General features: G+C 26.1%; 1 protein-coding gene across 2 annotated transcripts in view; it reads left to right on the top strand.

Moving 5' to 3' along the window:
- LOC117182016 (PR domain zinc finger protein 10-like) overlaps window positions 1-19,366 on the top strand; it is a 49,249-nt gene that overhangs the window by 3,976 nt on the left and 25,907 nt on the right. The window contains exons 2-5 of one of the 2 annotated variants that reach the window (XM_033375035.1): window positions 1,572-1,796; window positions 9,291-9,687; window positions 16,048-16,266; window positions 17,027-17,350. In XM_033375035.1, coding sequence (XP_033230926.1) covers window positions 1,632-1,796; window positions 9,291-9,687; window positions 16,048-16,266; window positions 17,027-17,350 — 1,105 coding nt within the window. In that variant the 5' untranslated portion in view covers window positions 1,572-1,631. Of the gene's footprint in view, window positions 1-1,571; window positions 1,797-9,290; window positions 9,688-16,047; window positions 16,393-17,026; window positions 17,351-19,366 lie in introns of both variants that reach the window. The other variant, XM_033375034.1, reaches the window with a different exon arrangement.

The following is a 19,366-nucleotide window of genomic DNA, read 5'->3' as shown; positions in this document are numbered from 1 at the left end:
AAATCTCTATCCCATCCACACACTACTCCTTTCCCCTGCCGAGTGAGTCACGCCTACCCCGAAAGGGAAATGGCTTAATGGTATAATAATAATAAAAAAAAAATATATATTAATATGTGAATGTGCCATCCTCTTATAAAGTTATCATCACAAAGACATCATTTAATTTAGCATATGAAAAGTAACATTTCTACACATTTTGATATTTATAAGGACTGGAAAAAATATTATTTAAAATAAAATAGTGAAATTATTAAATATTTATTCCTATTTTTAAATAAATTTTAATGGATGGATAATAAATGGGGTAATCCAAGTATTATTATAAATTTTCAGCATTTTTTCTTCTTCAGAATTTGAGTAGACACCCTGTTACGGGTTTGCAAAATTTTTGAAAGAATTTCGTAGAAATTTCAGAAGATGAAAAAATTTTCCAAAAATGTTACCTGATTTAGAATATTTCAGGGAATTTTCGAATAAAATTACAATTCTAAATTGAAAGAGGGCAGTTTTCAAACCAATTCTAATTCTGAGCTGAAACGGTAAATTTGGAAAAGAATTAAAATTATGGATTGGAATAGGGAATTTTTCAAAATATTTATAATTCTGAGTTGAAAAGAAGAATTTTGAAAAAAATTAAAATTCTGGATTGGAACAGGAAATTTTTTGAAAATAATTTTAATTCTGAGCTAAAACGGGGAATATTGGAAAAGAATTATAATTCCGATCTGAAAAGGAAGATTTTGGCCAAGAATTAAAAGTATGAATTGGAACAGGAATTTTTTTCAAAAGAAATCTAATTCTGAGCTGAAACGGTAAATTGTCAAAAGAATTACAATTTTGAATTGGAGTCAGGAATTTTTTTAAAGAATAAAAATACTGACTAGGAACAGCGAAATTATCCACAAGAATTAAAATTCTTGGTGGCAACCGGGAATTTTCATTAGGAATTATAGTTTTGACTTCGAACGGGGGTTAGAGAATTGAAAATCGTTGTTAAAAAATTACTCTGTTAACTAACCAAATAGTTTTACAAGTTATTATAAACAAGGAAATGGTGATAATTTTTTCTAAAAAACAATTGTTGTTTTTTTTGTTAGATAAAATTCAACAACTGTTCTTAAAGTCATCCTTTATTGTTGAAAACGCAAATGTCTTGTAAACAAATTAAGGAAATGATTAATTATGTGTTTGTTATTATTCTTACATTATTTATGATAAAATCGTATACATATTCTGTGTCGATTGCTTTAAAAAACCTAAAATACTTGAATGGCTTCATATTATAAAAAATGATACCTGGAAAAATCTAAAGATATTTGGAAAAAAACCTGGAATTATCAGATAATATGAGCAATAAATGCTGATTTATTTTTTATTGTGAATCACCATTTGCAGCCATTTACTGGTTAATATTTAAATCTATAAAAGTTCTATACTATAAAAACTAATATGTAATATAAATTTCATTAGGACAATTGTAAAGTAAAATATTTAAAAAATAGGTATTATTACTATTATTTTAATTGATCAACATAAAAAATAGTCCTAATCTGATTCGTTATGATTAGGTGTTGATTGAAAGCAACGAACATTCACAATTGGAACGTTGGTTGAAAGGTAGCAACAAAATGGATCCAAGGGGCCCTCCAGAGGGGGCCCCTATCGACCCCCTAGATATATCCAGCATCGAAAAAGCAACCGATGTCTCGGAAAATTGGTCAGCGGACAACATTGTTCCTTCACCTCTCTGCGAGCAACCAAAAAAAATGAACAACAGATTATTGTTCTTAACGGTACTAGTGTTTTCATATCTATTATAAAACTAGTATTCCTTTTGCATGACACCACTTTCTTAATTCTTAAATTCTGCAACTATTTTTCAGAAGGCAATGGTGTAAAATAATTAAATTGCACATCATTGCATAGAGCTTAAGTGTTTTTTTCTCATAACAAAAAATTAATCTAAAACATACTTTATACAGACCTGAGATTCTTTATATTATTAATAATAATATGTAGTTTTTTTTTAAAACTCTGAAAATCGATTAAGAAACACCAAAAGTTGAGATCGATGAGAGAAATGAAAGCGACTTTCTCAGAAAATTGAAAGCTGTCCTTATGATCAATTATAATAGAAAAATAAATATTTTCCTATAATGCTTTTCTCTCGGCTTTTCCTATATTGTCGTTGGATCATTATCAGAATAATAAATACAAAAATCTTCAAATTCCCTTGATATCTTTGAAATCGCTTAAAATTTTATTGAAATAACGTGATATCTTTAGAAATATTTTTTAATCCAATGAAATCCATAGAAATCCCTTACAATCTTTAAATCCCTTTCAAATTCCTATGAAATCGTTGAAATGGTTAGAAATTAAAATTGTTTGGAAAATTTTAAATAACTTAAAATCGTTAAAACACATTGAAAGTTTTTAAATTCTTTCATATCCTTTGTAATGGTAGAAACAAGTAAAAATCCCGTGAGATAAAATTTATGTTGTTTGCTAAAGTTTTCTAGACAATTGTTTGAAAGCTTTTAAAATAGCTAAAAATCTCTATGAAATCTTAAAGGTCCCGTAAATCCGTCGAAATAATTGGAGGTCCTAAAAAATCTTTTAAATCATGTGAAATTAATTGAAATCCCCTCAAATTTCCTTCCATTTATCTTCCAAGGTTCCCTAAAAATCCCTTGAAAATTTCGAAAACTCTAAAAATTCTGTTAAATCTGTTAAAATAGCTTTAAATCCCGTACATCCTTAGAAATAATTATTGGAAGTTGCATAAAATCCCTCAAATATCGTGAAATTCTTTTAAATCCCTTGATGTGATTGGAATCGCTAGGAACCCCTTTATATTTAATTTAATTTAATTTATTTTTCAAAGTTCTCTGGAAATCCCTAAAAATCGAGATTAAAATTCTCTCAAATTCTTTGAAATCTGTTAAAATAGCGTAAAATCTTGTAAACTCTTTAAATTAATTAAAGATTAAATAAACCCTCTTAAATCTTGTGTAATTAATTGAAATTTCGTTTATTTTCTAAAATTCTCTGGAAATCACTTAAAATCGAGCTTAAAATCTTTGAAAATCCTAAAAAATTCTTTAAAGTGCCTTAAAATGTTCGAAATTTCTTGAAATTCTTAAAAATCTGTTGAAATAGCTTAAAATCCTGTGAAATTTTTGGAATCGCCCGAAATTCTTTGATATCTTATTTCATTAAAGTTATTTCTCAAATTCCTCTAGAAACCCCTAAAAATCGAGTCTAAAATCTTTAGAAATCCTATAAAATTCAATTATGTTCTTTGGAATCTGTAAAAATAAATCATTCGAAATAATTGAATCTGTAAATCCTTTAAAATAATCGAAGGTTCCGTAAAATCCATTAAATCTTTCAAAATTCTTTTAAATCCCTTGAAATTTTTGAAAATGCAACAAAATTCTTTGACAATCCTTAAAATTTTTGAAATCTTGTAATTCTTTGGAACCTGTTAAAATAGCTAAAAATCTATAAAATCTTAAAAGTCCCTTAACATAATTGGATTCCTATTAAATCTCTTAAATCTGGCGAAATTCTTTAAAATACCTTGAAATTTTCGAAAATCCTACAAAAATTCGTAAAATGCGTTGAAATTTTTGAAATTATTTTGAAACATTTTTAAATAACTCAGTCTTGAAAACCGTGTGAAACTTTCTAAGTTCTTTCGTATCCCTTGAAATTGTTAAAATCCAGATAAATTCCTGGAATTATAATTTATTTTATTCTCCAAAGTTGTTTAGAAATTCTTTGAAATCCTTCAAAGTCCATTGGAATCTTTGAAAATGATAGTAATCCATTAAGTCATTTTGAAATTGGAAAGCCCTTAAATGGAATATAAATTGAACTTATTTACTAAAGTGTGTACACTGTGTTGCTTATAATTATTTTTCTAGAATCGCCAAAAAATTATAAGATTGTTAAAAGAAATTATTATTGTTTATAACTATCTTTTTGTAGATTAATGCTAGATATTTTCTGTTTTTTTTTGCAAATTCAGCTTTTTGTCCACTTTTTACTTGGAACGAGGTAATATTTAATTCAATTTAATAAACATAATTGTTCTAACAATTTATTATTTTTTATAATTGTTATCTGTTAGCCTCATGCTACAAACTTGCGGTGTTTTTTGACATTTTCAACTTTTCTTTGATTTTTAGTTAGAAACAAATAATAAAAATTAATATCAACGTTAATTTGGAGGGAAAGGCTCTCAGTAAGTTATTCAAGGAATATTTACATTTAATATGATTCATATTGAATATTTGAAGAATATTTCAAATAACTGTTTTATTTCAGAAAGACATATTCATGACAAAGAAAGAGTTGGTTTAAAAAACTATGCTTTCTGATGTTCATTTATTATTTGTTTATACCTAAAAAGCCAAAGCAAAACTAAGAACTCCAAAAAAACCGGTTCCTTTCTAGGAATTATCTCAAAAAACGATAGTTATAAACAATAATAAACTGTTTAAACAATTATGTTTGTTAATTTACATTAATTATTACCTCATAAGTGATAAGTGGACAAAATGTAGAAAATTTCAGAAAAAACTGCAAGTTTCTGGCATTATTCTAAGTCAATTCGTATAAACAATAATAAATTGTTTGAACAATTTATTTAAACATTTAATGATGAATAGAAAGGATACCTTCTGTATCAGAAACAACTTGTATTAAAAAACTACACAAAAGTCATAATTAGCGCTAAAACTCGCAAAACTCAATTTTTCACATATGGGTTTTTTTTGGACCCTATGAACAGGCTCATGGGGTGATATTTTAAAAGTAATTCCTAATTCAAATTCTATGGTTAATTGTGAAGATAAATGTTGAGTTTCATGTCGATTTACCTAATATTGACGATTCTAAATAAAATTGACAAAAACGTCTTTTTTTATGGGAAATACGTGTTCAGTGTGTCCAGCTACCTTGAAACCCTGGAATTTTTTTGAACCTTGAAAACTTGACGTATCCTTAATTCTTTTCACGAAAACCTTGAATTAAATTTGGTTTGTTTTGTTTTGAAATAGTTATTTTATAGAAATGCGAAAAGTAGTTTAAATCTTTTAGTTTTTTATGACCGCATTTTTTTTAGACTTTACCAATTATCTTATAGATTGCAATCAACAGACTAATGTTGTGAATAATTCTATAAGTTTTTTATTTTGTCTCCGCTAATATAATACATTTTTTTGTTTCATTTTACTTACAAATTATAAAAGTTATTTGTTAAAAATTTTGATGTTAATTCAGTTTCTTTTGAAAGGTTTCAAAGTATTTCGAGGATTTTAAAATATTCACTAGGATTTTAAACATTTTACAAAGATTTCAAGTATTCTAAAGAATTAACAAAGGGTTGTACACCACATTTAAATGATTTCACAAGAATTTAGCAAGGCTTTTAAATTTTCAAAAGATTTATTTCAAAGATTTAATAAAGGTTTACAGTACGATGTAAAGATTTGGAAACACCAAATCAAACCATTCTTCGACCGACAATGTAATAATGAATTGTAGACAAATTATTTCTTCTGTCTTACGGTCACGGCAAAATAAAAACAAATTAGAGCTTATGCTCTTCCAAAGATACATAACAAAAATAACTTAGAATTAACTATTAATAGCCACTAGAACTGTTTTCAATGGCACTGTTTTCTCTTTCAATAACAAATTCTATCAGGTTGTCCCATGGGTTCGCCCTTATCTCCGGTAGTTTCTGATTTAGTATTACAAGATGTTGAAAAAAGGGCTCTCGATTTATTAGATTTCACGCCCATCTTGTATAAAAGATATGTTGACGATATCATAGCAATCGTTCCTTCCAATAAAATTGACCTTCTTGTAAACGTGTTTAACAGTATAGAGGAGAGCATAAAATTCACTCATGAAATTGAAATAAATAATGTTATAAACTACCTTGATTTACAAATAATTAAAGCTTCAAATGGTTCTTCAGTAACTAACTGGTATAAAAAACCGTTTGGGCTGGGAGATATCTTAATTACAATTCACATAATTTATTTGGTCATAAAATCGGTTAAATCAAAGGTTTAGTTGATAGATGTGTCAAATTGAGTGACATGCAATATAGAAAAGAACATTTAAATCAACTAAAAACAACATTAGTATCTAACAACTATTCTCTTCCTTTAATTAATGACATTGTTGAGCGTGTGCATGAAATTTATAACAGTACTAAAAATAAAAATAAATGGATTGATACTTAAATAAATTTGATTTAAAAGTTACGTTACCGTATATACAAGGCCTCTCTGAACGTTTACGAAGTTCATTAAAAGAATTTAACATAAATGTTTATTTCAAAAGCACTAACAGTTTAGATAACTATTTATTAAAGAAAAAAGTTAGGGATAGCATTGAAAATTTTTCTGGTGTTATTTATATGATAAAATGCAAATGTTGTAATAAAATTTATATACGTGAAACTGGGAGGAGATTATAAACTAGAATTGCCGAACATAAAAAAGATTGCACAATTGGGAATTTAAATATAGGCTTGTTATAAAACTCTTGGAATTCTAATCACTATTTCGATTTCGCATTCAGCAATATTAAAATATTACCTACTGAAAAAAATACTTATCAAATACGTATTATTGAATCTATATTCATAAACAAATTTCGAAATATTTCTGTTAATTTACAAAATGAAATTTTAAATATTAATAAAATTTACCAAAGCATAATTAATTAATGTCATCTTATTTTAGTTACAAAAAAATGTTTCTTTAAATCTTTAAATTTAAATTTAATTTAAGTTCGCGCTTCCTCATCAGTAATTCTATGGAAACTTGGCCAGTCATTGTATTTCACTTTATATACTGCCTTTATCTTCATCAACCATTTACCGCTTTATTTATCTCGTAGTCATATGTTCATCGTTGTTTCCAAAACACTTAGAACGGTTTCATAATCGTTAATACTGTAGTTTTTACGCTGAAAATGCCTCTTCAATTTTATGAGGCTTTCTCTTTTTACTCATCCTCAATAATTTTTTGGGGCCTTACTTTTTTTTAAACTTTAATAACGTATAAACTATTTTTAATTATGACAAAAAAAATTGACACGTATTGACTCCAAAATTGGAATGATTGTTTCGCTTACAAATCGTTTTAAACTAAGGTATTATTTTTGTATATTTTTCACTCATAAACAATAAATTTTTTAAAACTATTTATATATGTTTTTATTCTGTATTAGCTTATTATAATTATTATTCAGATACTCTGAAAAAGGCACGTAGTGATACCGAAACGTCGTCGAAGTTTTAATTTTTGTTCTAAAAATAAATGGAGCTGAATTGATAGCTCTAATTTGTTTTTATTTTGCCGTGACTGTAAGACAGAAGAAATAATTTTTCTACAATTCATTAGGGTTGCAGTACACCAGATTCCAAAATTTTAGAAAATATCGAAGATTTGAAACGAGTTCAAGGGGTTGCAAAACATTTTAGAAGATTCAAATTTCAACGTATAAAAAAGATTTCAGAAAAATTTCAAAAATAATTCAGAAGATTTGACAAAGATTTGGCACAAATTTCACAAAGATTTCGAACATTTCATAAAGATTGCAAGGATTTCAAGGATTTAAAAAAGACGTGTACATCAGATTTCGAACCTTTCCAAAGTTTTTTTTAATCTTTCATAGGATTTCACACAGATTACAAATATTTTAATGATTTTAAATGAATACAAAATTCAAATGAACGATTTCAAATATTTCAATAATTTCAAACGAATACGAAAGATTTTACAAATATTTAAAAGATGTTAAATAATTAGAATATTTTTTAAACGAATATAAAAGATTCGTCAAACAAAGATTAAAGAATGCTTTCACAAATATTACAAAGATTTTAAAATATTGACAAGGATTTTGAACATTTTAAAATGGTTTCAAGGATTTCAAATAATTAAAAAGGCGTGTACATCAGATTTTAAATATTCCACAACAATTTCATAAGGTTTTTAGATTTTCAGAAGATTTAAACGATTTGAAAGATTTGAAAATGGTGTACACTACACCAGATTCAAAATTATTTTTTTACCATCGAAAATTTGAAACGAGTGTAAAGGGTTGCAAAATATTTTAAAAGTGTCGATAAAATTTTACTATGATGTCAAATTACTGAATGATTTCAACCTATAAGAAAGACTTCACAAATGAAGATTTAAAAAAAATTTCATAAATAATCTAAAAACTTGACAAAAATTTCACAGAGATTTCGATCATTTCATAAAGATTGCAAGGATTTCAAAGATTTGAAAAAGACGTGTACATCAGATTTCAGAGATTTTGAACATTTCCAAAGTTTTTTTGTTTGATCTCATAGGATTTTAAAGATTTTAAAACGGTTATAGTAAACCAGATTTCTAGGAGTTCAAAATGTTTGAATGATTTCAGATGAATATAAAAGATTTAATAAAGATTTTACAAATATTTCCAAGATTTAAAGTTTCCTAAATATTTGAAAAGAATACAAGAATCCCAATGATTTCAAAAGGGGGTACAGTACACCCGAGTGGAAAGATTTCAAAACATTTCAAATACTTTAAACGATTTTAAATATTTCACTGATTTCAGACGAATACGAAAGATTTTACAAATATTTAAAAGATGTTAAATTATTTCAAAATATTTCAAACGAATATAAAAGATTCGACAAACAAAGATTAAAGAAAGCTTTCACAAATATTTCAAATACTTGAAATATTTTACAAACCATTTTGAAAAATTCCAAACGATTTCACCAAGGTTTTAAGTACTTTAAAACATTTCAACAAATAAACTTATGTTAACAAAAAATTAAAAATTAATTTATGGTTCTGCTTTCTTCAAAAAATGTTGGCCCATAAAATATAAAAAGGCTCATATTGTACATCTATAACAGAAGTTTCTTTCAATATTTGATATAAAACAAGGAGGCCTGTAAAAACTTTAATTCTTGAGCTGGAAAACCTGGAAAAAACCTTGCATTTCTTTCCTAAGAATCGTTGGGCACCCTGTGTTAAACTTCAGAGTGCTTGCTTGACCTCTAAAAATATGTGTTTTTTAACTCTTTTTTTTTTGTGTGGATCCGAACACATTTCGTAGCGATATTCATGAAAATTCTTTTTAAAATGTCCAATGCATATTTGGACAACTCTATGCAATCTCAGGCCTGACTATTAAAAAATTTTCTCGTGCGCTCTTATCTAAATATTTATTAGAACCTCTTTGTTCAACAGGTCGAGTATGTGGAGGACCAAACGCGAGACTACACTCGCATGTTCTCCGTTTACGAGCCCGTTTCCTATTCCCCAAGAGCTTCCTCTCCACTTTCCGAATTTGAACACCGTGTTAGTCCCCACGATCCTAACATGAGCTCAGCCGCCAGATATTCGCCAACCCCAGTTCAATTGCCGCCTTCCCCATTTCAAAATTCGGTTGTCGTCCTGCAAAATCCATCTTCGCCGTTGATTCCTGCATCGGAGACGAATGCCAGGACAAACATCAGCTTTGTGGCTCAATTGGCCGATCAGACTGCTTCTCAAAACATTCCGCAAAGCGATAACCCTGCCGATTTTGTTGACGGGAGTAGCGAGGAAAGCCTCGTTCCTGGCAATGAATTGATTCTAATGCAGGGTAAGACATTTTTTTAAATACTTCATATTTTTATCGTATTTACAGCAGAGATCCAGGGTATCTACTTTACCTGGAATTATCAGGGAATTTTTATACACCTGGACAAATGTGGAAATGCCAGGGAATTTTTGCGCGAGTGTGTTTAATACTTTGTTTAAATTGAAGGTTCCCCTCACTTTGCTGATGCGAAGACCAGCCTCGTGTAAAACCGAAAATGCGCGAACACGAACCCGAGCTCGACCGACTTCATAAATGACAATCTAATCAGCTGCTCCTCAAATTTATTCTGGTTTTAAAATCCTGAGTTACCATAGAATTATTACATTTCTTACGAAGAGGAAAATATTTCCACCATATAATTCAATTTTTTACTAAAATGATAAATTTTAACGAAAAATGGAATGTTTAATCTTTATCTAAGCAAATCATATTATATCAACAAAAAATAATTTTTACTAAAAAGATGGATTTTTAACGAAAGAAATTAATTCTTAGTTAAAATAGACGAACTTTAAACATGAAGAATAAATTTTTATCAAAGAAAGATATATTTTTAACTGAGAAAGATCAATTTCCTTGAAAAAAACAATACATTTTTTAATTAAAATAATACATTTTCAACCGAAAATGATACAGCTAAATTTTTTAATTCCAAAAATTAATTTTTAACAAAATATTAGAATTTTAAAAAAGACAAAATAAATTATTTTTAACCAAAGCAGATGGTTTTTAATACAATAGTTCAATATTTAACGAAAGAATGTATAAATTTTCAACTTGAAAAAATAAATTTTAAATCAAAAGTGATTCAGATTAAAATTTCAGTATTAAAAAATGTTTTTTTAACCAAAATAATCGAATTTTCAATAAAGTTGTTACAGCTTCAACCAAAAGAATGAAGTTTTTACCAAAATAAAAGTAATTTTCAAACAAGAAGAATAATTTTCTTCGTTTTTAGAGAAATTTAGTTTTATTAGTAGAAAATTCATCTTTTTAGTAGAATATTATTCTTGTTGTTTGTGTATTTACTTCTGTGCTTAAAAATTTAACTATTCTGTTGTAAATTCGATTGTTTTTGTTGAAGTTCAAAATTGATTTTTTAAATTGAAAATTTAACTGTTTCATTTTTAGTCTAAAATTTATATTTGATGTTCAAAATTAATTTATTGGTAATTCAACTATTTTGTTGAGAATATGATTGTTTTTGGGCTGAAAAAAGATTTAACTGAGAATTTAATTGTATAATTTTTTGTTGAAAATGTATCTTTTCTAGTTTAATATTTATTTTTTCCTTGAAAATTGAACTATTTGATACGAAATTTGTTTCTTTTTGCTTGAAAATTGTCCGTTTTCAGTTAAAAATTCATCTGTTTTGGAATTAAATTATTCTTCTTGTTTGAAAATGTATCTATTTTGGTTAAAAATTCTTTTTCTTTTGTTGTTCATAAGTAAACTATTTTGTTGAAAATTCAAGTGTCTGTTTGCTGAAAATTAATTTTTTTATACTAAACCCTGAAATGTATCATCCTCGGTTGAAATTTTTTTAAATTTGATACTTGAACAATTTTGCTGAATTTTTTGCTTGAAAATTGACCTTTCTCAGTTAAAAATTAATTTTTTTGTAGAGAATTATTCTTATTTTTAAAAAATTCATCTATTTTAATCAAGAATTCATTTTTTTCGTTGTTGTAAATTTATTTTTCGAAATAATAAAGTAACCGCTTTTCCTTGAAAATTGATCTGGTTTGTTCAAAATTCGTTTTTTTATTGTTACAAGCTTTATTTAAAAATTTTTTTATTTATGTTTTCAGTAGAAAATTATTGGTATGAACATTAAATTATTTGTTTTCAAATTAAATATTTTGTTGAAAATTCCATTTTTTATCCAAACATTAAACTAGTCGATTTTTGATTCAATATTTTTGCTTTAACTTAAAATTCCTTTCTATAAAGTTTAAAATGGAGCAATTTTGTTGGAAAGTCTTTTTCTCGTAAAATTATATTCTTAGTTGAAAATTCATTTTCTTAGGTAGAAAGTTATTCTTCCTTTTTGAAAATTCATCTATTTTATTTAAAAATTCATGTCTGGTTGAAAATTCTCATTTTTTTCGGATTAAAAATTTATTTTTTAAGTGGAAACTTAAATATAAACTAAACATATATATGTAGAGCAGCTGATTGGGTCGTCATTCGTAAAGTCATTCGTCGGTTTTTGCTCTCGCGTGTTTTTACTTCGCTTTTCCGCACGCTTTTTTTTAATTCGTTTTTGCTCCGAGCGTATAATTTCAATTTAAAATGCAATATGAAATTGAATAGCAATGTTTCTTTTCATATAAAGTAGCTTTATATTACTGTATTTCACTATTTTTCTATTTTAGAGAAAAACCTTTCATAGCTAAGAATTACATTTATTTTAAACATTTTTATTTTTTTGGTAGAATTCAACTATTTTTGATTGAAAATAAAAATCTTTTATGGTTGAAATATCAGCTACTACATTTTTTGTTCATAATTCATCTTTTTTTTTTATAATACAAATTTAATTACTTGATTAAAAGCTAAACTCGTTTGTTAGAAACTAATTTTTTGGTTGAAGTGTCATAATTTTAATTGAAAATTCATCTCTTTGTTGAAAGCTGAGCTGTTTTATTGAACATTCGTTTTTTGCTGGTAGAAAATTAATTTTCATACTGAAAATTTAACTATTACAGTTAAAACATTAACTGTTTTGTTGAAAATTAATTTTTGTGTCCTGAAAATGTAAATTACTGTTCTAATTGAATATTTCATCATTTTAGTTAAAAACTCATCTTTTTGCTTGAAAATTCATCTTTTTCATTGGAAATTTAAATATTCCAGTTAAACCTTCATTATTTTATTTGAACATTTATCTTTTATGTTGACAATTCCAATATAACGGTTAAAGATTCATATTTTTAGTTGAAAATTAATCTTTTCAATTTAAAATTCATCACTTTGATTCAAAATTTAACTATTTTGGTAAAAATTCTTTTTTTTTAACTGTCAATTTAACAATTCCATTTATGGTTAAAAATTGATCTTTTATATCTAAATTCCATTATTTGGTTGAAAATTCATTTATTTTGTTTAAAAATTTTATTATTTGTAGAAAATTTATCTTCTTGTTTCAAAATTCACCTTTTTCGTTTAAAATTCAAGTATTACAGTTTACTATTCATCATTTGAATTGAAAATTTATCATTGTGGTTGTAAGTTTTTTTGCGTAAAATTAATTATTTTAACTGGAAATTTAACTATTCCATTTTCGGTTGAAAACTAATCTTTTTTAATTCAAAATTCAATATATATTTCTTTGAAAATTGATATTATTTACTTGAAATTCGATCATTTTATACTTTAAAGACAAATTAAGGAAATTAATTATTATGTTTTTAGAATTATTTAATTACTTAATTAACCGATGATGCAAATATATTTAAAAATATCTGGTAATCTAAGTTGTGAAAGCTTTCTCAATTAAACTTATTAATTAAATCCTTAGAAACTGAAAAAAAACATTCATAATAAGCTAGCAAAACTGTGCACATATTCCGAGTTGATTATTTTAAATAATGCAAAATATTAAAATAGCTCCGTGCTATGAACAATTATACCTGGGAAAAAACTTGAAATGTGCGTTCACATTTTTACATAACTAGCTTCATCAATTTTCTTGAATCGAGGGGCAAAATAATTTTGGAAACCAAAAATTTCGAATTAATTTATATATTTTTTAGGTTTCTTTGGTTTATATAAATATACTTTTCCTTAGATTCTTGAGAAAATTCAAAAGGTTTTTTGAAAATTTGAGATACGCCAAATAAAAATTTCAACAAAAAAGGTAATCTTCAAACCAATAATTAAATTTTTAAACAAAAAAGAGAAATTCTCGTTGAAAAATGTAATGGTTGATATTTGAACCCAAAAGGACTTTTATTTTAAATTAAAAACGGTTAAAATAATTTTAAAAATACAAAATTTCAACAAAATAGTTGAATCCTCAAACAAAAATATTAATTTTCAGCCAGTTTGATTTTTAACCAAAAATGAAATAATGTTATCCAAAAGAGATGAATTTTCTGCAACAAATTTTTAGTTTTAACCCAAGATATGAATTTTCAACCAAAAATTATGAATCTCAAATTCTACAACGCAAAAATTACTTTTTAACAAAGTAGTACAACTTTTAACCGAGCAGTTAAATTCAAGCAAAAAATGAATTTTCAGCGAAAAATATAATAGTCAGGAAAGAAAAAAAATTAGGAAAGTTATAATTTTAAGGGAAAAATTATTTTGAAAACCAAATAGAAATATCAAATAACTATTTTGTTTAAGTTAGTTTATTTTCGAATTCTCGAGAGAATTCATAAATTTTTTTGAAGATTTTAGACATATCAAAAAATGATCTAGAAAATTTCTAAGAAATTCCTAAATACCTTTTTAAACTCACTCGAATTATCCCTAAAATTGTCTTAAAATCTTCGAGATTCGTTTTTCACAATTTCGGAAATATTATGTAACGTTTTAAAATCTTTTTAAATATTCTTTCAATCTTGAAACCTTTTAAAATCTTTTTTAAAAAACTTCCAGAGTTTATTTCGAAATCTTCAAAAAGCTGCGTTCTGTTGGCTTTTTAAAAATGTTTTCAAATTTTTAATATTTTTAAAAAGTTCTTAATTTTTTTTAATAATTCGAACTTCTCTTAAATATTTTAAAAAGTTCTGAAAAATTAAAAAAAAATCAGGTAAAACCTGAAAGAGTCATCGATAAACTGAATATTCAGGTCAATTTTATTATTTGTTGAAAAATTAACAATTTTGTTAGAAAGTCATCCTTTTTTGTTAAAAATTCGTCTTTTTGAGTTGAAAATTTAATTATTTTGGTTAAAAAAATCAACTATTTTGCTGAAAATTTGTCTTTTCTTAATAAATTCAACTGTTTTTAGTCTAAATTAAAATCTTTTTTTGGTTAATATATCAACTATGAAATTCTTTGCTGATAATTATTATATTGTGGTTGAAAGTTCAACTGCTGAATTGAACGTGAAACTACTTTGTTAAAAATGCATTTTTTTTATGATGATTCATTATTTTAGTTAAAAATTTTTTTTCTGTTGAAAATTAGTTATGTTCAACATAAAATTAAACTATATTATGTTTGGTTAAAATTTTAACTCTCATCGTATAGAAATTTCATCTTGTTTGCTTGAAAATGCAACTGTTTATTTGAAAATTAATCGATTCTGGTTGAAGATTAAACTTTTTTTTCAGTTCAATTGTTTTTTGGTTGAAATTATTTTTTGGATAGAAAATTTGACTATTCTATTTTGATTGTTAATCTATCTCTTTCAGTTGAAAATGGATGTTTGTTTTTTAATTTGTCTTTAAAAATCTTGTTTTTGGCATTAAAATTGAACCATTAGGTTACAAATTCATCTGTTTTTTAAAACATTCGTCTCTTTTGGTTGATAATCCATCTATTTAGTTGTAAATGGAGCTGTTTGGTTAATTTTTTTTTTTAATTAAAATTGTTAGTTGAAAATTCTTCTTTCTAGGTTAAAAACGATCTATTTGTTAAAAATTTAACTATTCAGATTGATAAAAGAAATATCTTCTAAAAATGTCCTCTTTTTGTCTTAAAAATTAAATTATTTCGTAACAAGGTCAATTTTTTTGTCCAGAAATTAAACTGGTTTATTGCACATTCGTCTTTTTGAACAAAAAATTCATCCTAATGGATTAGAAATTTATCTTTTATGGTGGAAGGTAATTCTTTTTGATTGGAAGTTCATCGTTTTTGGTCGAAAATTTAACGGTTTTGTTGAAAATTCGCCTTTTCGATATATTAATTTAAATTATTAATTCAAATGTTTTGTTGAAACTTTCTTTTGCAACGGAAAATATGACTGTTTCATTTTGGTTTGATCTTTTTTAGTTCAAAAATTATTCAGTATGTTTTAGGCTTTCAAATTTAATAATTACATGATAAATTAACTTTGTGGTTAAAAATCTATGTTTTCGGATTGAAAAATCGACTGCTTCGTAGAAAATTCGTTTTTTTGGCTTGAAATTTCAACATGTTCGATACATTTTTTCTTTATCGACTGAGAATTATTTCTTGGTTGAAAATTCAACTCTTTTGTGGAAAATTTATTGCTTTTTTCTTTAAAATTAGTCATATTAGTAAAAGAGTGAAATATATCTTCGCTTAGAACAAAAATATAACTCAGCTGATTATAGTACATATAATCCCATGTAATTTTGGTTAATTGCAGGTAATTATATGTGTAATCCTGTGTAATCCCAGGATATCTAAATATGAAAAATTTGTTCTATACAGGTGCGACCCCTGAATTAGAACCTTCGGCCCCTCCGTTGATGCTCACCGGCTTACCTGGTTCCGATTTCGCTCTAGCTCGCGATTTCCTTGTGATGCACGACGATCAGATCAGTGTCATGAACTCCTTCAAAAATCAAAACATAGAAATAAACGAGAGCTACATCCCAAGTCCAATGCAGACTGTAATTCCAAACGAAGAACTAGATTTGTGTGAGACAGGTCAGTCCAAAAAGGAATTATGTACTATGCAAATTGTTGACAATCTCATGGAGACGGAAGAGGATCAAGTTCCCAAGAAAAGCGTTCGAAGATCGAAACGGCAGATAAACGATAAGAAGACTTTTTGTGCGTACTTGGTACCGCTCTTCTAAAATACATTTTCTTCTTCTTTATACAAATTTAAGAAATTTAAATAAGATTAAAATCACATTTAAAATCCTATTTAACGTCCAATAAATAGTTAATGTGCAGCATTCCTGAAAATTAAACCAAGAATCCAATGACCAAATTTGGACAGCCATCATAAAATGTTCCTATTACAATTTGAAAAAAAGATTTAAAATTTCATGAAGAGCAAAGAAAAAAATCTTTTTTTTTTGACAAAAATTTGAACAGGTAGGAACAGCAACTAAATCACGATGATCTCTTCCTAGTACCTGACTTTCTTTGCTGTTCCTACCTGCTCAAATTTTTCTTTCCTTGACAAGGGTGCATAAGTTCCGAAACGTGGCTGATTATTTTTTTACAAATAGTTCTTTATTGTGTTTTGATATAAAAGAGAAGGAAGGGAACTTCTCATTATTCTTTTCTCTTTTTTTGCCCAGAAAATGAATTTTTTTTTTCTTTTTTAGGAAAATTTTTATCTTTCTTCGGACATTTTATAACGGTTGTCTAAATTTCGTGGCTTTATTTTAAGGAATTCTGCACATTGATTCTTCTGTATTATTATTAATGCATATATTCATTAATATGTTTTTAGGGTGCAAAGAATGTGATAGCATTTGTGCAGAAGTGGATGGCTGCACATCTCATAATGTTCAAACAATTGCTGATCAACCGGTTCCTTCGAGGGCGATAGCGACCCTACCAAGTTCTTATTTGTCTATCAATAAATTGGCTCCTAATGGAGCAGCAGGGCCAGAATATGGAGTTTTCACGAAAAAAAGCATTCGAAGGCGAACACAGTTTGGCCCAATTGAAGGAGTTTTTTGTGCTTATGATGGCTCGCCATTTGTCGACTCTTTACCGTTATTGATTGAAAATGACGATGGAGAGTTCTTTAAAATCGATGTATCGAACGAAAGTAAGTTTTAAAGTTATTAAAGAAATATTCGACTAATCGATCTTTTACTCAGAAGTTTCGCTATACTTAGTTTCAAGTTTTATCATAATGAAACTTGTAAAATTAAAATCTAAAACTAGAAAAAATGCTACTATTTTAATTGAGAACAATTAGCCTTTAACTCTTCACACTCTTCCTCCTATTATTCTGCATCAAAGAATTTTTTTCTGTTTTTTTTAGGATCTTAAACATCAATAAAAAAAATTCAAATATTTTTGGTCGAAAGTTAATTTTTTTGTGATTAATAATTTGACTATTTAGATGAAAATTAAATTATTTTATTGAAAATGCAGCTCTTTTGGTCGAAAATTTAACTTTTTTGTTAAATATTCGCCTTTTTGGATAGAAAATTTATCCTCTTTTATTTTATATTCCTCTTTTTGATAAGAAAGTCACCTTTTCTTATTGGAAATTTATCTTTTTTAATTCAAAATGACATTTTTCGTTGAAAATGTAACTGGCTTCTAAAAATCTTGTTTTTGGCATTAAAATTGAACCATTAGATTACAAATATATCTGTTTCTAAAACATTCGCCTCTTTTGATTGAAAATCCAAAAATTTAATTGCAAATGGAGCTGTTTTTTTTTCTTAATTAAGATTGTTAGTTAAAAATTCTTATTTCTTGGTTAAAAACGATCTATTTGTTGAAAATGCAACTGTTTAGACTGGAAGTTCATCGTTTTTGTTCGAAAATTTAACTGTTTTGTTGAAAATTCGCCTTTTCAATATATTAACTTTATTTTTATTCAGTATTCTTCATTTATGTTAGAAGAGTCTTGTTTGTTGGTGGATTTTTTTTAAATCAAAAATTCAACTTTCATTATCAACATTCATCTTTTATGGAGGCAAAAGTAATTTTTTTTTGTTAAAAATTCATCTTTCTTAGTTGAATTTTTTTTTAATTCAACTCATTTAAAAAGATCGTCTTTTTTCTTGAAATTTGTTTTGTTTTAATCCAACTATTTGGTGGAAAAATCAATTTTGCAGATTTATAATGAACAGTATTTATTTAAATCGTCTTTTTGGCTTGATAATCAAACTATTTGATTGAAGTTTAATCTTTTTTTGTTTGAAAATTCTACTATTTGGTTAAAAGTTCATCTTTGTGGGTTAAAAATACTGTTATTTAACATTCATTTTTTTGGTTAGAGAATTCCTCTTTTATGATAGAAACGTAATCTTTTTGGTTAGAAATTAATCTTTCTTCGTTAAAAATTAACTTTTTTTAAAATAGTCTTTTGGCTTGAAACTTCAATTATCTTTTTAAAAAAGCCATTTATTGTCAAAAATTTAACTGTTTTATGTTAACATTCATCTTTTATGGAGGAAAAGTAATTTTTGTTATTGAAAATTCATCTTTCTTGGTTCAAAATTGTTTAAATTCAACGATCATAAAAAAAAGAACTTTTCCCTGAAATTTTTTTGTTTTAATATAACTATTTGTTTGACAATTTACCTTTCTTCTTTGAAAATGATTTTTTATCTTGAAAATTCAACTTTTCAGATTGATAATGAACAGTATTTTTAAAAAATCGTCTTTTGTGCTTGATAATTTAATGATTTGGTTGAAGATTAATCTTTTTTTGTTTGAAAATTCTACTATTTGGTTAAAAATTCATCTTTGTTGGTTCAAAATACAGTTTTTTAACATACATTAACATTTATCATTTATGGTAGAAAAGTAATCTTTTTAGTTAAAAATTAATCTTTCTTGGTTAAAAATTAACTTTTTTTGTTGAACATTGTCGTTTGGCTTAAAACCTCAATTATCTTTTTAAAAAAGTCATTTTTTTAGTCAAAAATTCAACTGTTTTATTTTAACATTCATCTTTTATGGAGGAAAAGTAATTTTTTATGATTAAAAATTAATATTTCTTGGTTGATTTTTGTTTTAATTCAACTGTCATTTTTTAAAAATCGTCTTTTTCCTTGAAATTTATTTTTTTTATCCAACTATTTGGTTGAAAAATAATCTT

The sequence above is a fragment of the Belonocnema kinseyi genome, chromosome 10 (assembly GCF_010883055.1).
Source record: "Belonocnema kinseyi isolate 2016_QV_RU_SX_M_011 chromosome 10, B_treatae_v1, whole genome shotgun sequence".
NCBI classification, from domain to species: Eukaryota; Metazoa; Arthropoda; class Insecta; order Hymenoptera; family Cynipidae; genus Belonocnema; species Belonocnema kinseyi.
This window is presented reverse-complemented; position numbering and strand designations above follow the sequence as displayed.